This window comes from Monodelphis domestica, chromosome 1 (genome assembly GCF_027887165.1).
Source record: "Monodelphis domestica isolate mMonDom1 chromosome 1, mMonDom1.pri, whole genome shotgun sequence".
Taxonomy (NCBI): domain Eukaryota; kingdom Metazoa; phylum Chordata; class Mammalia; order Didelphimorphia; family Didelphidae; genus Monodelphis; species Monodelphis domestica.
Genome location: NC_077227.1, coordinates 42,149,278 through 42,177,084, shown reverse-complemented (window position 1 = coordinate 42,177,084; position 27,807 = coordinate 42,149,278). Strand labels below are relative to the sequence as shown.

The following is a 27,807-nucleotide window of genomic DNA, read 5'->3' as shown; positions in this document are numbered from 1 at the left end:
TTGGCCCACCCCTCTACACACAGGATGGTCATGGTCTGGGAGGGAATGGGCAGCAGCTGTTCCCTCAGTGTGCCCTCATGATAGCCACCTGGGTCTTCTGCCTACATTAGGCTGAGCTGTCTTATTACAGTCTCAGGGTCCCCCTTTGGGCCCTTGGTGCCCATACCCATATTCTTTGTTCTCAAGGTACTTGATCTGCACCATCCTCAGGGTTCCCTCCTCACACTCGCCAGCTCTCAAGGCTGCCACACCGTCATTTGTCACAGGTCCCTCCCTGAGTGTCCATTTTGCCTGTCCTCAAATGGACCCAAATATATCCTCCCAATATGTCTGCCTGTGTTTTCACTCAATCTTCAACATGCCCACCTAGGTCTAGGCTGCCCCCTGGTTCATCCACTTTGGCCTCACTGGGCCCTCATTTTTTTCCTGTCCCTTCAATGGCCATTTGCAGAATCATTTCTCCACTCTGCATAATCTTCCCTTTGGGAGATCTGTTATTGATCATATTCCTTTGGCCTCCTTGTACCCACTGGCCATACCTGCCTATCTCTCCTCAAAGAGGCCACAGAATACCGTATTGTGCCAATACTATGCGCCTGAGATTTGTGTGGATCTGCCCCGGCTCCCCCTGTATTTGTCTTAGTTTCCTCAGTGTTCCCTTTCAGTGGCTCCACTTCAGCCCCTACAGTGCTCAGAGCATGTGCCAACAACCTCCAAAGTGGTGTCAAAGACACTGGGAGGTTCCAAACTGGCCACCAAGAAGCATCCCTTCTTTGGCTCCCCAACAGCTGACGTTCACTCTCTTCTCAGGGAGACAGAAAAGCAGAATTTAGTTTGCTGGCCTTGGCAAGCAAGAATTGAAAGGGTAATTTCTTATTCCAACACAAGAACTTGACTACTGAGACTAAAAATCATTTAATACACAAAACACCATTTAGTTCACATGTAATACAAAAACATTTGTCTTCTTTGTACAACCACACTGTCCAATTTTTGAAATACTGTGTCATTTATACAATAAAACCTATTCAAACATTGATGTTAAGCCAACTCCACTTGTAGAACCTAAAAAGGCTGATCTCTGATTTCCACATAAATTACAGAATATGCCATTATTAATGTACATTTTAAACACATATACATGTCAGTGTATACAATAGATTTACACCATCAGTTGTGCTTTTTGGAAAGTTTGCCAACTCTCACAGGGACCAAAGGTATCGTTAGAGGAATGGGAGCAAACCCATGCCCAACTCACTCCAAAGAAGCGTGTGTGGTTTGGTTTCTGCACGTGTTTATTCTCACTCCTGTGGCAGTGTCTCTGGTGCCAGCAGACATCTGAGCAATAGATCTCTATCTCTTTGCCAACACAAATTGCTTCAATTCCTAGCCTGGAAAATATTCTGAAGTTGAGAAATATTAAAATAGTAAAAGGCCAACATGAAAAAACAGTTGTGGCTTCACCTCCACAGAGTGCATTGACTCCACTCAAATTCCTACAACTGGCACTGAGGAGACCAAAGATTCTGTTTTGAGAAGGAAAACCAGTTTCTAGAATGTCACTGGAAAGTTCTTGCCTCAAAACTTCCCTTGTATTGTTCTCTGCTTCCATAAGGCTCCTCCTGACCTTTACTTCTCTGAAGTAAAAATGCTTAAAGGAAGGGGCAGTTTTAAAAGTAGGGGGAAAATAGAATGACCGAGCTTTGAAGCATCAAGGGGATGGCTCACAGTGCTCCCAAGTGGCTATACTTGGTAAATGTACAGTACACATTTTATAAAAAGCCAGTAACCTTCAGCTCAATTAACAAATTGAATGAAAATTCAGTCCCTGCACGCATAACCTTGGAGCAGATCCTGGCGCATCTGCGCGATACATGAGAACGAGCAATATCTTCATGGGTTTGGGGACAGTCAGAGGCCATCACTACTTCAGCCAACTCCAATCAAGGCTCTAAAGTCAGACATAAAAAAAGAAAAGGAAAAAAAATGAGGGGGTCAGGAATGGCTTTTTCTTTGCACTACAGCAGCTTTCAAAAGAATTTGATAATCATCTCCAGCAATTTGCAAATGAAAAGAGGAAATGCAAACAGCTGAAACAGAAAGCATTTAGTGGGGAAATTAATTGGAGGCTCAAGAATAGCAAAGCTTAGGCAGTTAGGTTTTCCATTGGGCTTTCCAAGTTTTATCATCCCAGACTTTTTCACACTAATTTAATATCTGAATATTCTTAGTTTGTTAACATCTATGAACAACAAATGTAATAGGGTAGCTCAGCATACATGCATCAATTGTTTTACAAGTCAGCAGCATTCCTTTTGAACATGAATGTTAACTGCTGTGTTCGGAGATAGAATCTACCCACTGAAAGGTCAAGATGAACAAAGAAAAACCAGGCCCATGCAAGTAGATCATGATCGAAGCAATTCCACCAAAAGCGTTTATATAAAGAATGCTCAGGATTCTCCTAAGCCAGGCTAAGGGGAGCTGAGGAGTTGGCTACATAAAGCTCCTTCCTCTGCTCTCTCCAATAGGATGGGTATTTTAATGCCCCATAGGTCTAGCCCAGGTAGGGCAAGGAAGAGAAAGCAGGAAGACTTACCATCAGATTCTTACCCTGTTCCTCTGTTGCCTCACGAATTACAGTGCTCAAACAGCCAAGATAATTTAGATTTTCCTCTACTATCTGTGTAAAAGTTTCTCTGTAGAATGAAACAAAATAATTTAAACTTGGGCTAAGGGGCATGATGTTTTCATCTATTTTACTGTCTTTTGATTCAAACTGCAGACCAGATGCGTGCCAATCAAGTGCCTTTCATTTTTCCATAACTTTACAAAGAGGCTGGCAAATCAGTAAAAAGACGTGCAGTAGGACCTCATTTTCTACAGTCACTATATTGCAAGCCCCTTTGTGTAAGTTGAGAATCGTGCATAATGGCAAACCCATTATTCAATAAGCATTTCTCACAGGGACATACTTTGGTACTTGCGGACTTTTCTTAGACTTATCAGAGCTACGCTCTTGTACTTTGAGGCCATTATCAAAGACTAACTAGCATTAATGAAACAAAAAGAATCAGGGCTCTGATGCAGACCCTATTTGTTACAAAGCGAGGACAAAGACGGATGCCAGAGGTAATGTTTGGTGTGAAACAAGTAATGACTAACTCTACTGCTTCTCATAGTGAGAATGGGCATGACTGAGCAGACTGCTACAAGACTTTACACAGTTTGGGAAAATGGTGTAATTTTTAAAATCTTATTTTTTATATTTTCCTGCCTTTATTATTTTTTGGTTGCCAGTCATGTAGACCTGAATTCACATGGGTTGAGTTTGCATAAAACAAGATTCTTGTTTTTTTGTTTATAAACAAAATTCTTGCCTGTGCTCACTGGCAAAAGGATCAAAAAGGAAGAACATGCCTCTTCTCTGGCTTGAGACACTGAAGAGAAAAGTGATCCCTCTCTACCTTACTGGACTTGGAAGGAGAAAATGGTTAAACTAGTATCTGAAATAAGGGAAATATCCTGGCCGACTGCAATGGGGGAAAAATTCTTACTGTGCAAAGAACTAGTTAGTTTCTCTCAATAAATCAGAAGAATGAGATTACCTGACTATACTTCCCCATAGAGGCTATGAGCCACAGGTGGACTCTGGTTCTTCCACCATCTCCCACTGCTACTTAGATTCCCTTCAGTTCAAAGATCACAGATGAAAGCTTCAGGGCTTGGAGAGATCTTAGAGGTCATCTCCTCCAACTCTCTCAATTTACAGATAAGGAAAAGGAGGCTTAGAGAGATCAAGTTTCTTATCCAGGGTCCACATAGTCATTAAGCATCTGAGGCAGAATTTGAACTCATTCTCCAGTCCACCAAGCTGCCCATTCTCCACTAATCACCTATGTCTCCAGGTACTCCACCTGGCATGAACCCTAATAATCAGGCCTCACAGAGAACACAATAGCATCCACACTACAAGAACTCCCAAGGCTACTTTATACCCTCCATGAAGCCTTCCCTGAAAAATTCAACCTGACTCTGCTCTGGTCACAGTTCATCTTTTAGAAGGATAACCAAATGGCAAGTTAATTAATTAGGATTCTGGCTATACCTATGATGTCGATTCTAACTAAGTCTGCTTGAAATGGCTATTCTAAAATTTCACTGCCTTAAAATACTTCATTCTGCAACCATTCTGGGGAGCTGTAGTACATCCCATTACTTGTGGCATATAAATTACCAAGCACAGAGAACCAGATTCCAAAGTACACCAAACCCAAAAATGACCCTACATTGCCACAAATCTCTTTGACCAGTGGCTCGCTCAAGAAGGCATTTAAGGAAGTTTGTTTCTTGTCCCGTGATCCTCATCCCTGCACCGACCCAAGCATGCAGAAAGGGCTGCAGTGAATCTGGGGGTGAGGCCTGAGGGTGAGTGACCCTCCCTAATAGACCCAATGGCTCTGGAGAAAAGTGCTAGTTCAGGCATGTAGACAGATGTATGTTATGAAGAGATGCTTGTGTTTTAGGAGAAAGAAAAAACTACTTAGTGGTCTGCTTACAATTCTAATGGGAAAAATAAATGAAATTAGGACCATTCCTCTGTATTTCAAAATCTCCATTATGACATCAGGGGAAAGAAGTCCCATCACTCATTCTGCCTGTTACCCCTACACATGGCCTAGTAGTTACTGTTGTCAAAAGAACAAAAAAATCAGCACCTTCTTGGGATGGTCTTTACCCACACTGGTTAGATTGGTGGTCAAGGGACCTATAATTTATCACCATGACTAGTATATTAGGGACTGAGTGAAAAGATTCTGTCTAGGAATAAATGACTAAGAATTTCCAATACACTTGGGAACTTTACATCTATTAGAATTTATTATCAAGCGGCAAGTACTCAGAACCATAGAATCTAAGCTGGACGGACTCTCCCAGAGGCCAGCTAATCCAATTTCCCATTACTGCATGAACTTACAGCCTCTCTAATGAAGGCAGAAGGGGCTAGTTATCCTTTAAGCACCAAAAGATTTTCTGTTCCAACCTTTTTAGGTAGATTATTTTTCTGTAACAGTTATGATCAATTATTCTACTGTGCAGTGGGATTTGGGGCTAAATCTTTCCTGACCCCAGAATGGACTGTGGAAATTGCTTTCTTTAAAAAAAATTCCATCAGGGCATCAGGGGGTTGCTAGTGGACTCAACTGATTTGAGAGCCAGGCCTGGAGACAGGAGGTCCTGGTTCCAAATCTGGTCTCAGACATTTCTTAACTATGTGACTCTAGGTAAGTCACTTAACCCCAACTGCCTCACTCTTACCACTTTTCTGCCTTGAAACCAATAAACAGTATTGATGCCAAGACATAAGGGATGGGCTTAAAAAAAAATATCCGTTTTCTTTCTTGTAATTTGACTCTCCTGAGACTAAGATGCAGAACATCTGGCTCTCTGGCTATATGTGATATGGCTACACCCTTCTACCTAATTAACTGCTAGTAAATGTTGGTGTCACTGAATTTTTCAGAAGGGACCTGAAAAATAATTTAAGCAGCTGCACAATAATAGCTGTATGAGTCTCAGATCCTTTTGAGCAGGACAAACCAATGTTCATTTTGCTTTCGGCAAAGAGCAAAAAGAGAAAGAGTGCCTTGAGAGCCTATGGCAGGGGGTTGGGGACTGCATTTTTGTTCTTATTTGCAAAGCTGAATTAATGGCACCAGGTCCTTATTTTAGAAATATTATAAGAACTTGAATCTGGTCTGTGCTAAAAGAGGAAACTCCTAAGTGACTCTGGAGTGACAAACTGGGGCAAGAGAAGAACTTGCATTCTAAACATGGCTTGGGGCAGAAAGTGAAGGATTCAGCAAGAAAGGAGGATACAATAAACCAAAAGTGAGTAGAATTCTTGATTTGAGATGGAGAAAAACAAACATATTTGCATTTTTCCTTCTAACAATTATGTGCAGTGAAAAAGGAAACCCACCCGTCCTGAGCACTTAGTACACATGACAGAGAACGAGGCATGGGGGCTGTCAAAGCTGAGGGCAGGCCCGCAGAAGGTGGAGAAGTGGCTGCACCTTCTAGACTGGTTCCAACAAGGGATCTAGCTGAACTCTGAGTCTGAAAAGAGGGGAAAAAAAAGTCAAATAATCAACTCATATTCATTGTAATTTCTAAAATCTATCATGTAGGCAACCTATTTGTGTTTAAAGGCCTTCATGCACCAACATTTCTTCAGCTGTCTTTGGCCCACTGACTCACTGGTTCTAAAGTCCTGGTACTACTATAGGTTCTTCAGATTATTCTTCTGGCTAGAAGGGGGAGACCTACCCAGAGAGCAACTAATGGAACAAGTCTTAGTATCAAAAGGAGCAGATTAATCTCTTGCTGGGACTTGAGAGCTTTCTCCAAATCCCCCAAATACGGCCAATTCAAGTTCATAAATTTCAGTGGCCCTCTCCTGGGGATAAGGAACAGGACAGCAGGGGAAAGATGATGAAAGGGGATGACTCCCAATGGCTGTCAGCCAAGGATCAAAGAACAGCATTCCCAGATCTAAAAAAAGGCCTAGATCATCATCCTCTTAATATCACCTTTCTGCAGGGAATAGCAACCCTAAAGGCCATATAACACTATACAGTACAACTTACACAAGCAATCTTTAACAGGTGCCAAATTTCCCTCTGCCTCTTTCCCTGCATCAACATGACCATGTTGTCAGCTTCCTTGATGCTATTGAGGGCCACTTCAATCTTGGGGAGAAGGTCGATGATCTTCTGCTTACAGCCCAACAACTTACTAGAGAAGAGAGCCATGGTCAGTATCAGAAGGAAGCACTAATCCCTGAAGAATACAAACAAATATAAACCCAGCACCATGTTACCAGGGGTATTGCTCAGCCTGTCTGCTCACCATGGGTACCATGCTTTGGAAGGGCCTGACCTGGGATTCCTTGAGTTTACTACAGGTAATAAAAGGGAATTTCATTCTACCTAAGGTGCCCAAACAATTCCTTGAGTACACGGTCCTGGTTCTGCACAGTCAGCACAATTATCTTCACCATTTCAGAACTGTCACTGTAGGAATGATCTGTAAGAAATCAGACACAGCAGGTACAGTCACTTTACCAGCTTCCTAGAGGAAGAGCTCTCCCCCACACCTTGAAAGCATTGCCATTTAAATTCAAAATCCAGTTTGGTAAATGAATGAAATTCAGATGTGGTCATAAAAAATATAAGTAAAATGGCTCTGTTAGTAACCATTTTAAAGTAAACTCAAATTAATATAGCACTTTTAAGGTTTCCAAGATGTTTTCTTCACATCAGCCCTGAGGATTGAGCAGTACATTTACTGGAAAAGTGAAGATGAGAGGATTAGGTGACCTACACATGTAAACTCAGTGTCAGATTTGGAACTAAAACCCAAGTTTCTCAACTCCCACGTCAAAGATTATTTTCACTATAATAGGCTGCATCAATAGAGATTTTATGGTTGATAATTTTCCAGTGAGTGGCTGATTCTTTGTGATGCCACTTCGTGTTTTCTTAGCAAAGTTACTAGAGTGGTTTGCCATTTCCTTCTCCAGCTCATTTTATAGATGAGAAAACTGAGGCAAACAGGGTTAAGTGACTTGCCACACAGCTAGTCAGTGTCTGAGGTCAGATATGAACTCAGGAAGAGTCCTGACTCCAGGCCCAAAGCTCTATCTACTGTGCTACCTAGCTTCCCCTTCAATAGGGATTGGTTGACTAGATGTAGATTTAGAAATCTACAACTCCTGGGTGGCCCAGACAGATACGTAGGTCCATGAGTCAGAAGGTCAGAACTTTTCTTGGATCTAGACCTGAAAGGTTGTATTCACTTACTCTGACATGACAGAGAAATTAAAGTAAATTCAGTAAGCATTAATTAAATACTTATTGTGTGTAAGGCAGCATTGTAGTTCTAGAGATACAAGCCAAAAATACTAATAGTTCCTGCCTTCAAGATGCTTACATTAAGCTTGGGGTGGGACATACAAGTTCTATGCAGGTAAAAACACAGGAAACATCGGTGGAGATGACAGCACAGAAGTTTGTCATTACTCTCTTGGTGTCCCCAATGCCTAGCACATAATAGGCATTTACTCAGTGTTTACTGAGTAAGGCAGAGTGCATGAAAAACAACTGAAAAGGAGGAGACTGCTGGTTCAAGAGCTCAGGAAAGGCAGAACAGCAATTCCTCAGATCTATCACTGCTCCAAAAGCTCTAACAGTCACAATTTCACCTCAACTGATCAGAATGTCATATCTGGACATGCTGGGATTTTTGTAAGTGGCAGAATCCCCCTCAATCTGGCAAACGATCAGAGACCCCAGAGCTCCCCTAAGGTTTCCACTGCTCCCCGTTCTGTCTTCAAACAGCAAGTCCTGTTCCACTCCTCTTGTACTACTGCACCTCAAAGAGCCCAATTACTTCATGTCCCAAATTCTTCCTGTTATAGTCACTGCTTCTGGAAATGTCACAGACCATATTTCACATAAATAAACATGCTCATAAATGATTTCCAGGAACAGGGTAAAATCTGGACTATCTGTGAGACTAGGAGAAAAGTGAATGAACAGTGGAAGAAACTGGAGAAGCAGATGAGCCCTGCTTGTTCCTGAAGAAGTGGCAGCAAGAAAACAAGAAAGAGAATCATACAGAACTAAGTTGTGTGGGGCAGAGGGAACTAATCAAACCAGAAAGAGGAGCTTCTCCAGACCAACTGGCCCAGCCTGGGTGGGCACCTTGCAGTGTGAACTGATTTGTCCTGAGTAGAAGCAATGAGGAAAGAAAGGCTCAGAAGGATTTGTGTGGGATGAAGGTCATTGCACAGTGTTTTCTTTAAGTAAGCTGGACAAAACTGGACAAAGGTGGGCACCCAGAATTTAGCAATCTGCATGGTTCATCTGTATCCCATGATTCCTCACCATAGTAAACAGTCTGCTGAATTTAAAACAAGTGGCCTGAGGATATCATGCTGCTTCTGACTTCTTACTGAGAAGGAGTATGAAGAAGAAATTAAGAGTCATGGCCCCAAGGTCACACACCATGAAGGTCTCAAACTCTGAGGACAGGGGCAGCTGAAGAATCATCAAAATTAGACAGTGACATCAGGCTAGCATGTCATCACTCCCAAACCTCTTCTAAGTCCTCTTGTTACAAAAGGAACATAATCCATCAACTTTCAGGGGCTCAGAGGAAAGAAGCAGGGGAGTGGGGAGATACAACATCTCCTTCTTTGTCCTTTTTGGTTTCCATTTACTGATTTTCCCTTTATCTACCGATGAAGGATTGGCCTTTAGTTGTTTCAACTAATGAGAATGTGATTTTTAACCTCACATTAATCATTACAAAACTTTCCTACAACAAAAACCAATTTAAAGTTTATGTACAATAATTTGCTCTTTGCCATCATAACCTGCCATATTGCTGTCTATCTTATTTGTAGTCAATGTCGTCTGTCTGGACAAACAACTTACCAATGGCAGATGCAGTTACACAAATAAGTAGTTTTTAATACAGACTGTCCTGTCCTACTTTGAAATGCAGACCTTCACTTTCTAAAAACATTAGATTTCTGCCAACTTCCCTTAACAATTGAAAAATGTTAGTGCTTTTTTTCTCATTTTGTTCCTATCTTTCTTCTAAACCCCATCACTTTATGTTTTCTGTTTGTCTTCCTTTCCTAACTCTCTTGGGGTTCCATAAAAAGGGAAGTCTGAGACAATTTCTCTTTTCTATAAACTTTATTTAAACCCCAGGCATTACTGAAAAGTCATGTACAGTAGCCTCAGATTTCAATTCATCCCTCCAGAGACAGTAGGTGACAATAACCAATGGCTTTGGGAAGTTCTTTCCTGTGTTGTGACAGGGTCTTACCTGGAGACCTGGGTTTCAACTGCTTATAGAGATCAATGGCTTTCTGTTCCCTACAAAATAAAAATCAAGTTATTTTACAACCATGCTGTGATTAAGTGTCATTAAACACTTCCAATAATCTACAACTGGAAGCAATGTTTGTTGGTTTTAATCACTTTCCATATTTTTAAGAAGGCACAAAAACTCCTGTAATATTATTTTCCTCAGGGGGGACCATGTTATTGTTGTGAGTTTTATTTGAATTTGAGTCTAATTTAGAACAAGAGACTACCTCCCAGAACCCAGAAGGTGAACTTTTTGGAGAAGGTACTATGCAGATGCCTGCAGAGATCATATGCTGCACCAGAAAATCCAGAGTGAACTTTGAGATATGGCAAATCTGGGGGGTTGAAATGCTTTTGTTTTGAATGTATACTCTTACACCAAAGGGGACTGCCCCCTAATTGATTTTTGTCAATGCACCTATTACTGGTTTTGTTCCTTTTCTTTTTTATTTTCCTCTCATCTTCAAATTATTGTAATTTCCTTTTAAAAAACTGTAATATTTGTAAATACCTCTAGTTCAAATTATAAATTGTTTTCATGATACACTGGGGAGACTGGTCTCCCAAAGGATCACAAGGGATATGTATTAATTAGAATCTTGAACCCTAGAGACTACATTTCCTACAATTCCCTTTTTTCTTTTGTGTATGTGCATCATTAGATTGAAGTTTTAGTTTTGGTTTTGGCTGCGTGTGTGTGTGTGTGTGTGTGTGTGTGTGTGTGTGTGTGTGTGTGTGTGTGTGTGTGTATGCATGTACGCACAAATGTGCTAGCTCTCTCTCTGGCTGGATCCATGTGGAGGAGGGAGGAGCAGCTCTTCGTTTTTGCTAGCCTTACTTCTTTATACTTCAAGATAAATATTTAATAAATATTATTAAATATAATTCTCAGAGTACTAGATATTAATTTTAATCTTTACATTCCACTAGCCAATTACAGGGCATTTCTCAGTGTTAACTTCAGAAAATATGGAGCAAAAAGAGCCAAAGTTTGGTATGCTTAATATTCTACTGTATATTACTCCCAAATGCCAAATTATAACTCCTTTGAATGAACAGTGGAAGAAACTCATGTCCTTCATAAGGACAAAAGCTAGCATCCTTCCCAGAAGACATATTATGAGCAAACCTAAAGTTTCCTCTAGAGAACCTCAGATGTGGAGGGAACAGGAAAATTCAAAGACACTTAGAAAATTTCATTTAGGTCAGAAAACAGAACAACCTCTGATTAAAGAAGAAATTCACTTTTTTTTTAAACCCTTACCTTCCATCTTGGAGCCAATACTGTGTATTGGTTCCAAGGTAGAAGAGTGGTAAGGGGTAGGCAATGGAGGTCAAGTGACTTGCCCAGGGTCACACAGCTGAGAAGTGTCTGAGGCCACATTTGAACCTAGAACCTCCCGTCTCTAGGCCTGACTCTCAATCCACTGAGCCACCCAGTTGCCCCCAGAAATTCACATTTCTATAGCACTTTCAGTTTTCTGAATATGACAACCTTACAACGACCCTCTCAAAATATTATGATCTCCATTTTAGAGCTAAGAAAACTGAGGCACAAAGAAGTCACACAGCCAAGAAGTATTGGACAAATATTCTGACTGTGAAAAAGTCCAACATTCTCCACTTAAGCAGGAGAAAATATACCTCAGGCTACAGAAAGAGATTTTTGAGAATATCTAAAAATCAACATGTCTAGTAGAAATGACTTCTCAACAATATTGCCACTTCTCACGGGAAAGCCAAGTAGACAGAAAACAACCTAAGTGCTTGATAATTTTGTCTTTATCAATCACCTGCCCTATCCCCTAAAGACCCAGGAGGGCAGGATTCCTTACAGAGACTCCATGACATCTTCCTGACGCCTTGCAGAGGGACTCCTCTGTAGCTCCACAATTTCCGTATGTAGGGACATGATTTGCTCATCCAAGTAGCCGATATCACCAGCCTAATTCAGACAAAATAGGGGTATCACTTACAGACATCTCAGTTGTACCCACATAGCACAGTAGAATTAAGAAGAGAGGACTAAAGAGAAACAGAGGTCTTGCTGCTTTAATGTTGGGAAATGAGAAATGTTTGTTTATAATATAAAAAGGCCTTTTTCCTGACACCCAATCTAATCTTTCACATAAAAAGTTGCTTTCCTAATTACTTCTTTGCCTTCTACTTGTCCATCACGAAAATAATCTATTACAGCACCAACATTCTTCTCTGACAAGATCAAAAAAGGGAGCAATATCAAACCTGAAAAAGAGAAGGATCTGCAGAAACCATCAAGGCATCTCTCCTTTCAGCTTTATGAGTCATTCCTGCCTCTTGCCCTCATTTGCCTGAACAGGTGGCATGAACTGATCATGTACTCAAGGAATCCACCATGGATTCCTTGCATTCCATCACACCTGCCCTCAATTCAGTCAGGATTAAAGCAAGACAGGGGAATGACAGGAAGAACAACAAACAGGGTTCTAGGGAAAGGATAGGTGCAATAATGGGCAGGCGCTGTTGTCATCTAAAGCAGTGGCCTAGGCCTACATGACCAAAGCACCCATTTAAAGGCAGCCCAGAACATTAGAAAAGACTTCTGGGCAACCACGGGTGTGGATACATTAAGTCAATACTCTTTTACTCAAAAATAATGTGAATCTTAAAAATTCTCACTCTCCCTTAGAACATTTTTAGTTAAGGCTGCTATCCCCTTATTTTTCAATGAAGGTACTTAAGTCAGGAATGTAGGTGGGAATTCTAACATTACTCCACCCATACTTAAGCATACTTTAGGGGAAGATAAAGTTGTAAAACTCCTTACTGAACAATGAAAAGTACTTAACCTATACTTAAAGTAAAGCTAAAACCCTTAAGCTGGGTCTATTTTTAGATCTAATACAAAAAGGTGCTAAGTACCTATGAAGGTCAAAATAATCACTAAAAGTTCAAGCAAGCTTAGCAAGAGGTGTGAGGTTTTAGTCTACCCAGGGAAGGTGATAACAAGGTGTGAATTAAGAATGGTCAGTCCTGTGAAAACGTCTACTGTGATTGGTAGATGTGAAAACTTAGGGGAGGTGACATAGGAGAAAATTCTCTTTAAAAGGAGGCCAGAAGGCCTCTGAACGGAGATTCAGCCTTGGAAGCTGAAGTGGAATTCAGCTTCCTGAGCTAAACTGGAGGGTCTCTCTGAACACTAGAATCTTGCTTGGGACAAATCTTGTGGCAAGTGGATTAAAGACTGACTGATCTCTCTTAAAGCTCAGGCGTAGGCCAATGGCCTAGACCCCTTCCTCATTATTTCCTCTTACTCTCTCTCTACCTTTTTCTTAATTCCTTTATTTATATTAATTAAAATCTCCATAAACCCAGCTGACTTGGGTATTTTATATTTTGGGAATTTTCCCATGGCGACCACTTTATTTTTTTAATATAAAATCAAGACACTAAAAAAATTATCTTTACAGTTTTGGAAATTCAAAGTCTTGAAACCATATTTTCTCGGTCACAATTTATGGCAACCACTCTTTTGTCTGTAACAGTTTATAGGATTCCTAGGGAAGAGAGCAGAAATCAGTCTCAAAGAAGAGCTTACCTGTGCACATTGGATGGCCTTTTCTTCCATTTCTTTCCAGGCTTTCAGCATTTTTTCTGAGGCTAAAACAAAAGTCAGGGTTATCTTAGAAATAGCCATGAACAAAAACTAGCCAGGGCTTTTATCGTGACCACAAACACTTCAATATGTTAGGTAATTCCATTTTATACTTATCTAGAATAACCCTATCTCCTAACTGGGTAGACTCAGCCTGAAGAGGATATATTACACAGAGTACATACTCATTGGTATAAAGCCAGTGCCACGTGTTATTTACAAAGAAGGAATTTTGGCAGGAATGTTGGTGACCTTGTCCAGCTTATTCAAACTTTTATCAACTCTGAAGTTTTACACGAGATCTGAAGATTAATAAATCCAGAGCAATCCACTATAAAAGATGCTGGCTCTGGAAGGCCACAAATAGCAAAGCCATAATATCCACTGCCAGCTGTGAGGTTAGAAACATAACCCAAAAGGTGTTGGTGTTACAGAAGAGCAGAACCACTGTAAACACCTGGAGATAAAACTTTGTGTCTACTAAGAGTGGAGTTTGAAGTACATAGATTTTTAGATCACTGGCACACTCAGCAAAAATCATACAGATCAAAGAATTTGAGTTCCTAATGGAAAGCATCAAATGGCAATTAGTAGGCAAGAATGAAAAGATCCCAAACAGTAAAAAACTCCTGAAGTTCAAAGCAAATAAATAAATAAATCTCCCAGTGGACAGAAACAGAATTTAATAAGGGAAACAACTAAATATGTATGCATATAGTCCAGGATGTGTCCCCCTTTTGTTATATTCTCTCAATAATAAACAATAGCAATAACAATAACTCCAGTTAAACAGGACATTCCAATTTCAAAGTGCTTCCCATTCTCACTCTACTTAGAATACATGGAATAACTCACATATCCCATAAGTCATCTGGTCACTATATCTATCCAGATCAAGCTGAATGCTCTGATGAAAAAACTGCAATTTTGCTTTCAGTTGCTGAGATGCTGAGATCATGGTGTTCTTCATTTTTGTTAAGTTAGCATTATAGCGAAGAAGACTCAACCTAAAACAGGGCAGAGATATTGTCTCATTTTAGTAGGAGGAACCAAAGGCCAATATAAACAAACAAACAAAAAGCCAACAACCCTACCCCCATACTTCAATATTCGGGGTTAGAGGCAAACTTGGTCAGGATGCAATTTTCCATTCAGTGTTATCTCTCAAAATAAAGACCTTCTAACACTACCACCAATCACCTACTCAAAATGTTTTACCTGGTAGGTTTCAGAGGGCAATAATAACTAACTTGTATTTCTACATCTCCAACTTAAAGCTGGGAATTCTGGGTGTTTGTGCTAAAATATCAGGGAAGTTATGTGACTTGTTAAGGGTGTTACAATTACTGTGTTACAACTAAAATTTGTTTTCCACTCTAGCACCATGCTGCCACTCTGAAGGCCTTACAACTTGGGTCCAACTGCCCCTGGTTCTGGGGGCCAGCAACACAGCCCAGAGCTATTGTTGGCATCTGGTATCTCACTACCAGATGGCACTGGTTACTTACACCTGAAGTATCCCCCACGCCTGGGGTGCCTCGTGAGGCCTACTCACATTGCTGCTCTCTGTCCCTGGAAGAGTCTACTGTAGTCTTCCTTGAGCCCAGAAACATAATGCACAGCTTCAGCCCACACTCTACGTAGCTGCATGACTGGCAATTGGATTTTGCTGTCTTTTACTGTGTGGATTGGAAAAAAAGACTTGGTATAAACTAATGTAGAGGAAAGTAAGCAAACCAATGACAACAATACTGTCAGTGAAAAGGCCACTAAATCAAAACTGTAAGAATCAAATCTTGATTTCAGGAAAGAGACCATGAAACTCCTCTTCCTCCCCCCTCAACACCAAGGCTCAGAGACCATAGGGACAGAATACTGCAAATACTGTCAGGCAAGGCCACTGCTATGAGGGGCATTGAAATATGGCAGGACAGGAAAGAGAAGGATGTTTGATCCTAAAATAATCCAAAAACCAAGTGCTCTCAAATAAAACATTGTTAAGAAAGAGCGAATCTTTCCAATTTTCCAGTTTTGACTCTCAAGCTTGGTCTGTTCCGGGATTAATCAAGCATTACCTACCATGATATGCAAAGTCCTATGGAAGAAACCCAAATAAAGATGCCTCCTGAGGGGATGGGAGTGAGGAGTAAGGGTGGGGTACCCTACCCATTACATGCTGTATTCATTCTAAAAGAAAGGGCAAACATTTGAGTCTTACAGAGCTTATGTCTGCCTGTGTAGAAAAAGGTCTAAAATTAGGAAAATTCATCCTTTAATCTGGCAGTCAAATTATCCAATCCAAAAGGTTGAGAGCCAAATGAATGTCTGAGAAGAACCAAAACTGATAGCATTTTATTTCACATTTTAAAAATTCAGTTTTCAGTTCTGTTTCCTTCCACCCTTTTGAAAAAGCAAAAAACAAAAACCATTATAAATATGTATGGTCAAGCAAGACAATTCCTGCAATAACTATGCCCCTCCCACCTCTCAAAAATATGCTTTAGTCTGCACCTGCACCATCACCTCTCCATCTGGAATAAGATAGCATATTTCATGTAACAGTATTTTTAAAGAAATCTTTGCCTCTAAGTCCTTAAAAGAATTCCAAGCTTTCCAAAAATCATGGCTCCAGGGGCCCAGAATGCATAGGTTAAACCCTGAGCCAGTTTCACCTATGAAGGATTAGTTTCCAGGGAAACTTTTGGCCTCTTATGAACTATTTGGACTAAATTCTCCTAGGCAGCCTCCTTTAATAAGTTCTCACAATTTTATAGATTTGTACTTTTAAGTGTTCTCAGAGTCTTTCTCTTGGCAATTCCATCAGGCAGGTAAAGCAGAGATTATTTTCCCTCTTATCTAAATGTTTTATCATGTAACATTTGGTCAGGTGTTTTACCTATGGTCATACAGCAAGTCAGAAAGTCTAGAACAATTCTGGCTGTCACTCAGATACTAAATGGAGCTAACCACCTCCCCCCCACCATCCCACCACCACCCCATATGCCTTTCATATTTTCCCTATCATCTATTTCCTGATTTAAAAACACCTCTGAGTGATGAACAATGATCTTTACGAATTTTCCCAAAGTGATTCCTCGAGGAATCAAAGACTCTTAGCAGCAGAAAGAACCTTACAGAATCCAGTTCAACCTCCCACTCCATGACGGAATCCCTCCGTGACATTCACCTAGCCTGTTTCAGTTACAAGAAACTTGGAGAGGCAGTCTGGAATAGTGGTGATAAACTTGGGTTCAAGTCCTGTCTCAGATACTTTCTAGATGTATGTATATAAGCAAGTCATTTAACCTGTCTCAGCCTCCATTTCCTCATCTGTAAAATGGGGATAATAAAGCAACCCCAACTTGTTGCTGTGAGGATCAAATGAGATAGTCTATTAAATGCCTTCAAATCCTAAATGTGCATAAGTGTCATCACCCTGCCTGGTCTACTCCATTTTGAATAGCTTTAAAATGCTACCTTGTCCTGAGCTGAAATGGCCTCACTTTACCTTCTACCCACTCATCTTTTTCTTTATTATCTTTATTCAATTCCAACAACAATTTACATGTGAGTTTTCCAAAGTTACATGATTCATGTTGTCACACAGACTAAACACACATCTTTTTAAACTCCATGACAATCCTGCAAATGTTTAAAGACAGCAGTCCCATTCTACATAAGTCATGCCTAAGCTACACACCCACAGTATCCTCAAACCAGCATCCTATGTCATAGAAGTTCACATCCTGGCCATCATCCTCTTTCTGTTGAAAGCTAAGGTTAAAAGATAAAAGAACGCATCTCAATCCTTTCTTTGCAGAGGTAGGGGCCATGGTGTAGATCACAGCACTGATGCTGGAAAAGGATAATGTGTTTGCTTGTCTTGATATTTTCCTCTTAGATATCATGAGGGGTCCCACTCCAGGAAGGGGAGGCACCTGTTAGCAAGTTCACCCTTTTAGGTCAGAAGGTAAGAATATAATTTCATCCTTGGTTGCTTGCTGATCACCTGAGATACAGAAGTGATGTAAACAAATAAAGACTAACACCACATTAGTTTTGGGGGCAATATCATCACAGTTTATTCATACTGAGGTTGTATCAACTAAAATTCCCAGAGTCTTCTTAATAAGAACTCCAGGCATCAACAAGTATTAATTAAGCACCCACTATAATAATCAAACAGGACTCCCTGAGGGATGACAGATAACTGTTCAACAATCAGCTGGCTATTAAAAACCAAATCAAGCATAAAAGAAGTGCTCTCTAGCAATGCCCTGAGGAAACTCAAGTCACAGAATACCACAAGGCTATTTTTGCACATGGCACCACACAGAATCCAACCTAATAATCCACACAGGAAACCTCATGGGTAGAGAAAGATATTCATTGGATGGGTAACCCACTGGTCGGCCCATCAGTCTACTCCTCTTAGACAGGTCCTAAAGCTAGACAGCGCTGAACCCAGAAGTGAATGGGAAGGGAGGAGGCTGACTGTATTTGCACAATTGTGGAGCTCCCAGGCATAAAATCCATCTTTTTTACATTAATATTGTTCCAATGATAGCTCTGAAGCACAGAACAGCACACCCTAAGAAGAATCAAAATCTAAGGGCAATGGAGAGATGCACGGGAGTATAAGCAAGTTGCAGCATACACCAATGATCATGTGAACACAAATAGTACTATAAAGCACATCAGCTAGGAAATGTATGTCAAAAAAAGAAAAGGGCCCAGGCTGAGGGCAAGAGCAAGAAATAACAGACAAAGAGCTTGAGTGAGACACTGGTACCAAAGGAAAATTCATGATGGCATGTGGATAAGACTCAAACAAGTTAAGAAATCATGGAAAAGTAATTACCTGCAGGAGTGGAAGAATATCCACACTGATGACACTGCACAGTTCCACTGAAGCATCAAAGTATAAAAGAAATCAGTTCCAGACTGAATGAAATATAAATTTTTGAAAGGCCTAGCCTGGCCCAACCCAGTTCCTAGAAGCTTAAGTTAGCTAGTCCCCTCATTTAAACAAGAGAGCAGTATCTTTAGAATTATTCCCGACTTGGGTTTATTGACCAAGGTTCTCTGCATCTCAGAGCCTAAGATTCATTCTTTCATTTCCAGGCTTACTTTTAGTCAAATCCAGAGGCTTCTTAATGACATGACATGCATGGTGATTTATTCCTATTATTTCCTATCATTTAGCTAAATTCTCTAACCCTTACAACAGCAATAGCAATAACATCTAGCATTTTAAGGTTTGCAAATGTTATCACATTTTATGCTCAAACAAACCTGGGAGGTTGGTGCTATTATTATCCCCATTTTACAGAAGAAAAAACTGAGACATACCATCAGTTACACTCTTTTGGACTGGACACCATATTGTTCCAGGAAACTCATCATCCTGTAAGACTCTACCAGCCTTGGTACTCACACCATATTAGTCCCCTCTGCCTTAGAGGGCAGAGCAAAGCACTCCTCCCAAAGTCTCCATTTAAAGAGGACTCCTGGGTCAGCCATCTGTTCATTTCTCAACAGTTGTACTCTTTAGTGCTAGAGCCAATCAAGTCCACATGATTATGTCCACATGAAGATACCTTTTCCCTCACAATCCCTTTCCCACCCCATCACCCTTTTCAACTTACTTCTGCACATTATCTTCCACCATTAAGCTATAAGCTCCCTGAGGACAGGGAATGAATTTCTTTTTTCTTATGTATCCCTAGCACTTAGCACCATGGCCTGGCACATAACAGATGCTTAATAAGTGTTGACTGACTGATTAACAAAGAGGCTAAGTAATTTGTCCTAGGTAACACAGCTAGTAAGTTTCTGGGGCTGGATTTGAACTTATAACTTCCTAACTCCAAATCTAATGTCCTTTATGCTGCAACACCTAGCTGCCTAGGAAAACCAAGGAAATACAAATAAAATACAGTATCCTATTATCTTTAAAAAAAAAAGGAAGAGGAAGAAGAAAGAAAAGAAAAGAGAAAAGAAAATCAGAACTCAACTCTACATACAAGTCATCACCTTCCAGTTCATTAGAGATATAAACCCTCTCCTTACAGGGGTTCAGACCAGTTAACACCAAAGGGCCATTCCTCCCAAAAACTGTTTTAGGTCTTAGGTCAGTGACAAATGACACATTACTTACCAATATAATTTACACATTCAGATAAACTTCTGGAAGCAAATGGCCCCTCATAGACGATCTTGCTTTTATCAAACAAATATACCATGTAGCTATCACAGCCTCGCTGGAAGAGAAACAAACCATTAGTGCCTATTCAAAGACACCAGACATCCCAGATTCTCTCAGGAATACCCAGAATGCACTAATGTCTAGATAAATGCAAAGTTTTAGCTTCAACTGCTTAGCATATTCACATCTTCCACACAGATATGGCACAAAATATATGATGGAATAATTTGAAAAATATAATTATAAACATATGCCATTGCAGGAATTAAAAATCATGGAGAAAGGTAATATAAAAATCTGAATTCAACTTGGACTTTACCATCAACGTTATCTAAAAACATGTGTCTACTTGCTTCAAAGTTTTATGGAACAAGGAGGAGAAAGGAAGAAAACAAAGTTGAGGAGAAGGGAAAATGAGGATCTAAATAAGGAAGGAAACAGACAAATAAGAAACACTCATCATTATAGCTCATGTTATTGAGCAACTCAGAGAACTAAAAGGACAAAGCTAAGAGGAATTAGAGCAAGTAATGCAAATCCTGGACACAATCAGGCTCACACACTTTCTAGGGATATCAGAAGTCTCTTACTACTCCATCTAGAACACACTGAGAAGCAGGTTTCCGGGGGTCCAGGGAAATTCCCATTTCTAAAAGCAGTTCTTGAGAGGCTGTATTTATTCCAGTTTCATGCTCAATCCGAGATTGTAGTGAATGAAGACTCTCCTCAGGAAACAACAGGAAGGAAATTATCTTTGCAGAAGTCATATTTAATATATGTGCTATCTGTATAAATGAGAAGATAATAATTATTGTTTATCAGTTGTCTACTGTGTGCAAGATGCTATGAGACATAGAACATATAAGATAAAACTATTTTGCCCAATTATATGCCAATAATATTGCCAATCTTAATGAAAGGAATATCTATTTACAAAAATACAAAATGCTTAGATGAACAGAACAAGATACGGAGGACTAGAAACTGAACAAGCCATAAATAAGCTCTCAAAACAAAAACAAAAACAAATTTTAAAAAGCCCGAGGTCCACCTGGATTGATGGGCAATTCCAACAAACGTTTAAAGAACCATTAATTCCAAAACTACAAAAGCTTTCTGAAAAAAAAACATAAAAAAAAAGTCGGGAACACCCAAGGTCAAATCTAATCTTAGACAATTATTAGCTTATAAGAAGTGGGTGGGAGATGGGAGGGGCACTTAAGCTCAGGTGACATTACATTTTAAAACTAATATGAGGCCCACAGAAATCCTCATGTATGTATGGCTTAGTAGCTGACATTTTGATTTAGGTTTGATACCAAGGTCTTAGTATCCAAGAGAATCAATTAAAAAATTGACTGAAACAACAACTTCAGAAAAATTGGAGAATACAAAATAAACACATATAAATCATACAAAAATGCTAATGTTACCAACAAAACCCAGCAGGAAGAAATAAAAAGATAAATTCCACTTAAAATAAGTACAGAATGGGGGGCAGCTGGGTAGCTCAGTGAATTGAGAGCTAGCCCTAGAGATGGGAGGTCCTAGGTTCAAATCTGGCCTCAGACACTTCCTAGCTGTGTGACCCTGGGCAAGTCACTTGACCCCCATTGCCTACCCTTACCACTCTTCTGCCTTGGAGCCAATACACAGTATTGACTCCAAGACAGAAGGTAAGGGTTTAAAAAAAAAAATAAGTACAGAATGTATAAAGTACTTTGGGAGTCTACTTTCCAAGATAAACACAGGAACTATAAATACAACTACAAAATACACTTTATACAAATGGTCTTTTAAATAATTAGATTTCTACTTTATCATCAATGTTACTTCATACACAGCCTACTGAACTCAACTGTTAAGATTTTCAAACTCAAGTAGGCAAGAATCTATGTAATTAAAATGACAATGCTACCCAAATTAACTTATTTATTCAGTGCCACACCAGTCAAACTAGCAAAGGATTTCACTGCCAGAGAAAGAACTGATAAGAGTCTGAATGAAAATTGAAGTTGACCATTTTTCACTTTATTTACCTCATGGTTTTGGGTTTTTTGTGATGTCTTCATCTAAAACATGACAAATATGGAAGTGTGTTTTGCATGACAGCACATGTATCACCAATATCAAACTGCTTACTGCAGGGGTCCCCAAACCGTGGCCCGAAGGCCACATGCGGCCCCCTGAGGCCATTTATCCGGCCCCCACCACACTTCTGGAAGGGGCACCTCTTTCATTGGTGGCCAGTGAGAGGAACACAGGATGCATCCACATCCTGTGTTCCTGGAGTACTGTATGTGGCAGAGCCGCAAAGCGTGGTGGCACTCTCGTACAGTACTACTTCTGGTGACATAATCCTTTGCGTGATGCCTTGTTCTAAGAGTAACTGAAGGAGAATGAGGCGCCACACAAAGGATTATGTGGCAGCACAATGGAAGACATCAGCATGGTGAGCAGCAATCTGGGGGAGGGGGATTCTGCACTGCGTATACTGCTGCCCGGTATAGTGGTGGCAGTGATGGGCCTGTGCAAGGTGTGACAGGCCCATCCCAGCCAGTGCTGCAGCCTCCGCTATCCCAGACAGCAGTATACAGTGTCACAGGCCCAGCACCGCCTCCAGTACTATACACAGGTATCGAATAGTGGTGATCTGGCCTATGACATCAGCAGTGTTTTTGGGGGGTCAAATTAATATAAGACAGTGTCTTATTTTGGGGGGAAATTTCAGGGAAACACAGTAGTACAATAGCCCCATACTCTCCCCAGATGCACAATAGGGCCATTATGTTGTGTATTTGAGGGAGTATGGGGGCCACTGTAATGTGTAGTAATGTGGGGAGAGACTTTTGGGCAAAAGGAAGTTATAGGGGCCATTATGTTGTGCATCTGAGGGAGTATGGTTGCCATTGTACTATGTGGGGTGTGATAAAAAGGATGGAAAGGTTTGCAATTTGCAAATTTGGGTTTCTCTTACTCAAAAATCCTATCATAACAGGGAGAAGTGAGGCATGTTTTCCATTTTACAGTCTATAATTACAGATCCATAAATACATACTGCAAGAGAACACACACTAATGTCCTGCCTTCTTTTTTCCTGCCGTGGAATCTGATCCCATGGGTCTTACCCAAGTGATCAGATTCCTATGTGAGTTCATAGATCGCAGTGCGGTTCAAATAGGGTAGTGTGAGCTGGAAATATGGTGGAGGAATTGGCTCTGTAATCGGGCCGGTTCCTGCATCGCATCAGTGTAAGCCTGAGGTAAAAGTAATGTTCCACCAATATGGCCACTGGTGAGGCTGAAATGATGTGGACTGGGAAGTCTGCTTTGATGGACACAGATCAGACTGCATTGATGGGCATTACAGTCTATATGCCTCTCTGTGAGCAAAATTATTGTTGGTATACTGTTTTTGTAGGGCTGTATATATATACACATATCTACATACATATATATATATATAGCTATTTTACTAATAGCAATTTGGAATCCCTAGGAAACAATGATGTCAAGAAAGAGAAAAATTGACTCGATGTGTAGGATATTCAAAGAACAGTGAACTTATGATTACTTTTTCATGCAGTACAAGGAAAGAGCTGTGTATTTGATATGCCAGAATATAGTGTCTGTGTTCAAAGAATACAACTTGCATCGACACTATCAAACTCAACATAAAGATAAATATGATTGTTGGGTCAGAGATGTGAGAAAAGATAAAATATTAAAACTGAAAAATACATTGACAACTCAGCAAAATACTTTTGTGAAGCAGAAGCAGCTAAATATTTCATCACTGCAAGCAAGTTTTCAAGTTGCTAAGCTAATATGCACTGGCAGACCATTTGTGGAGGGAGAATTGGTTAAAGAGTGCCTTCTTTCTGTTGCCAAAGAGATGTGTCCATAAAGGGCAGACTTATTTAGTAAATAAGTTAGTCTTTCAGGATCTACAATTACACGAAGGATTGAAGACATGGGAGACAATTTGCATCAGCATTTACAAAACTCCACAAGAAAACTCCTATTTTTCCTTGGCACTCGACAAGAGCAATGATGTTCTTGATTCTGCACAACTTCTCATTTTTATTCATGGAACGAATGACAATTTCAAAGTCACAGAAGAGCTTGCTGCACTGTAAAGCATCAAAGAAACAACTACAGGAGAGGATACCTATGAAAAGGTTTCCCAAACTGTGAAGGATTTGGAGCTGGACTGGGCTAAACTAGTCAGTGTGACAACTGATGGTGCTCCTAGCATGGTGGGGTCTAAGAAAGGAGTAACTGCTCACATTAACCAAGAGATGGTCAAACGTAACCATTCTCATCCAATAGTCATACACTGCCTCATCCACCAACAAGCACTGCTATGTAGTAAATCACTGAAGTGGGACTCTTATGAAAATTGTGGCAACTTGTGCTAACTTCATTAGAGCTAATGCACTAAACCACAGACAATTCCAGGAATTTCTGTCTGAGCTAAATGTTGCCAATGACGATGTTCTGTACCACACACAAGTCTGTTGGCTGAGTCGAGGGAGAATTTTGAGACATTTCTGGACTTACTTCCACAGATTACAGCTTTTATGCTTTCAAAAAACAAAGAAGTACCAGAGCTCAATGATGCAGAATAGAAACGGCACCTCACTTTTCTAACAGATGTAACAGAGCTACTCAACAGTTTCAATGTGCAACTTCAAGGAAAAGGGAAACTCATCTGTGATATGCAATCATATGTGAAAGCATTTCAAGTAACATTAGGCCTCCTTATCAAACAAATGAAGTAGGAAAATTCCTGCCATCTCCCCTTAATTCAAAATTTGTTAGTGGAAAAACCCTTAATTGCATTCCAAAAAAAAAAAAACATGTGTGGATTCACTGGAAAAGTTGCAAAAGGGGTTCCAGTTCAGATTTAAAGAGCTTCATCTCCATGAACAGGACATATAGCTTTTCTGTAACCCATTTTCTATTGACATTGAAAATGTGGATACAATTTATCAAATGGAACTGGTTGAACTGCAGAATAGTGACTCTCTGAAAGACACATTCAAGTCAAGCAGCTTGCCTAATTTCTATGCATCTCTCCCCTTTGAGACATATCCTAATCTCAAGAACCATGCACTCAAAATGGCAACCATCTTTGGCAGCACTTAGGTCTATGAACAGACTTTTTCCAGAATGAAACACCTGAAATCTCCAACCAGATCTAGACTAACTGATGTACACTTGCATCACTTGTTACGGGTAGCAGTGACAAATATGGAACTGGACATTGACCATCCCATTAGCCAATAGCAGGTCCATAGTTCCTATTGAAATACTGGTCAGTTTGTAGTTTTAAATTTTCTTGTTCTTTATTTTAAATATTGTATTTGTTCCTATTTTGTTTTTTTACTTTAAAATAAGATATGTGCAGTGTGCATAGGGATTTTCTCAGTTTTTTTTTATATAGTTCGACCCTCTAACGGTCTGAGGGAGAGTGAACTGGCCCCCTGTGTAAAAAGTTTGGGGACCCCTGACTTACTGTATAAGGAAGGGGGAGAAAAGAGGAAAGAATCTGGAGCTCAAAATGCTCAAAAATGAGTGTTAAAAATTGTTTTTACACAACTCTGAGGTATCACCTCAAATCTAGCAGATTGGCTAATATGACAGCAAAGGAAAGTAATGAATGCTGGAGGGGATGTGGCAAAGTAGGAACATTAATTCATTGCTGGTGGGGTTATGAATTGATCCAACCATTCTGGAGGGCAATTTGGAACTATGCCCAAAGGGCGATAAAAGACTGTCTGCCCTTTGACCCAGCCATAGCACTTCTGGACTTGTACCCCAAAGAGATAATAAGGAAAAAGACTTGTACAAGAATATTCATACCTGCGCTCTTTGTGGTGGCCAAAAATTGGAAAATGAGGGGATGCCCTTCAATTGGGGAATGGCTGAACAAATTGTGGTATATGTTGGTGATGGAATACTATTGTGCTCAAAGGAATAATAAAGTGGAGGAATTCCATGGAGACTGGAACAACCTCCAGGAAGTGATGCAGAGTGAAAGGAGCAGAACCAGGAAAACATTGTACACAGAGACTGAAACACTGAGGTACAAGAGAACATAATGGACTTCTCCATTAGTGGCAATACAACGTCCCTGAACATTCTGCAGGGATCCAGGAGAAAAAAACACTATCCACAAGCAAAGGACAAACGGTGGGAGTAAAAACACCGAAGATAAGCAACTGCTTGACTACAGGGGTGGAAGGGACATGAATGAGGAGAGTCTCTAAATGAACACCCTAATACAAATACCAACAACATGGAAATGGGTTTGAATCAAGGTCACACGTGATATCCAGTGGAATCGTGTGTTGGCTAGGGAAGGGGTGATGGGAGGGGAGGAGGAAAAGAAAAGAATCTTTCTTTCCAAGGAATATTGTTTGAAAAATGACTAAATAAAATAATGTTTAAATTGGAAAAAAAATGTTTTTACATGAAATTGAGGGAAAATAAAATACTACTAAACAAAAAAAATCAAATGATTTGGTTTTGAGAGCTAGAAAAAATAATGAAAATCATTTTAAGGAACAAAAGATAAGAATCTCAAAGGAAACAATGAAAAAGTGAGACGGGATCTAGCAATACCCAGATCTCAAACTGTTTCACAATGCAGTAATCATCAAAATACTTTGATGCTACTGAGTTAGAAAGAAGTTGATCAGTGGAATAGATAAGGTACATAATATACAGAAGAAAACTAATACAGTAGCAGAGTGTTTGATCCTAACTACTGGGGTAAGAAATTCATGAAACTCATTTAACAAAAACTACTACAAAAAAAGCAACCTGGCAAAAATTTGATTTAGACCAACATTTTTACCCAGTTAAGCCCCAAATGACTATGACTTAGCTCTAACAGATGACATAATAAGCAAATCAGAGAAGCAAGGAAGAAACTGACTGTCAGATTTATAGGCAGAGGAAGAGTTCATGGCCAAACAAGAAAGAGGATCCCAAAAGGTAAAATGGATAATTCTAATTATACAACATTAAAAAGGTTTTGCAGCACAAACAGTGCAGCTAAAAGAGAAAACAGGTAAAATGGGGAAAAAAATATCTTGCCAATTTCTCTACTACAGGTCTCATTTCTAAGACATATAGGAAACTGATTCAAATTCATACAAATGAGCTATTCTCCAATCAACAAAGGATATGAATTGGCAATTTTCAGAGATCAAATTCCAAGCCATCAATAGCCACATGAAAAAAAACCGTAAAGACATACAAATTACAACAACTCTGAGTCTCCACCAGACACCCATCAAATTGGGAAAGTTGACAAAAAAAGGAAAATGACAAATTATGGAGAAGTTGTAGAAAACAGGTTCTCCTATAACTCAATGGTGGCAGAACTATGAACTAGTCAAGCAATGTAGAGCCGTGCCATATCTTGGTAAGAGATAATTAAGGTCTAAAACTCAAATAGTGGCAGTGAAAATGTAAAAGATAACTCAAGTTTTAACCTGAGTAGAGGAGCACCTGTTGGCACCATTTATAGGAATAAGGAAACCATGAGAAGGGATGAGGCCATGTTATATTCAAAGCAGCATGAGATAGTAGAAGTGTATGGATTTCTGATCCTGTCCCTACTGTGTCCCAATGTGATTGTAAGCCAGTCTCTGTTTCCCTTTTTATAAAATGAGAGGCTTGGGCTATAGTATCCCAAATATTTCTTGCAGCTCTCTATTTTGTGAACCTGCAGCCAGGTTAGGCAGTCTTAGTTAACAAAGCCTTTTCAGAATAGAAGGAACAGGAAAAAGTAAAAAAACAAATGAGGATCAGAGGAATTTAAGAGCACTGGGTTGCTGGCAGATACTGTGGAGGACTCTGAAGCTACAATGTGTGCCTAGAACAGAAAAGGAATAAAGTATTCTCCTATTCAAAGCCTCCAGAGTCTATCATTAGGCAGGAAGATCCTTTCCTGGAATATCCTTAGAATACAATAGAACATCCCATTCTCTGGATGATTCGATT

At 39.9% G+C, this 27,807-nt stretch overlaps 1 protein-coding gene across 3 annotated transcripts in view; it reads right to left on the bottom strand.

Moving 5' to 3' along the window:
- Window positions 1-896: 896 nt before the first annotated feature.
- CHUK (component of inhibitor of nuclear factor kappa B kinase complex) overlaps window positions 897-27,807 on the bottom strand; it is a 52,684-nt gene continuing 25,773 nt past the window's right edge. For 2 of the 3 annotated variants that reach the window (XM_056797727.1, XM_001378066.5), the window contains exons 10-21: window positions 20,380-20,574; window positions 19,742-19,844; window positions 15,137-15,260; window positions 14,437-14,588; window positions 13,525-13,586; window positions 11,783-11,892; window positions 9,904-9,953; window positions 6,993-7,089; window positions 6,651-6,798; window positions 5,984-6,120; window positions 2,600-2,699; window positions 897-1,951 (exon numbers count right to left, since the gene is read on the bottom strand). In XM_056797727.1, coding sequence (XP_056653705.1) covers window positions 1,925-1,951; window positions 2,600-2,699; window positions 5,984-6,120; window positions 6,651-6,798; window positions 6,993-7,089; window positions 9,904-9,953; window positions 11,783-11,892; window positions 13,525-13,586; window positions 14,437-14,588; window positions 15,137-15,260; window positions 19,742-19,844; window positions 20,380-20,574 — 1,305 coding nt within the window. In that variant the 3' untranslated portion in view covers window positions 897-1,924. The remainder of the gene's footprint in view (window positions 1,952-2,599; window positions 2,700-5,983; window positions 6,121-6,650; window positions 6,799-6,992; window positions 7,090-9,903; window positions 9,954-11,782; window positions 11,893-13,524; window positions 13,587-14,436; window positions 14,589-15,136; window positions 15,261-19,741; window positions 19,845-20,379; window positions 20,575-27,807) is intronic. The other variant, XM_007478083.3, reaches the window with a different exon arrangement.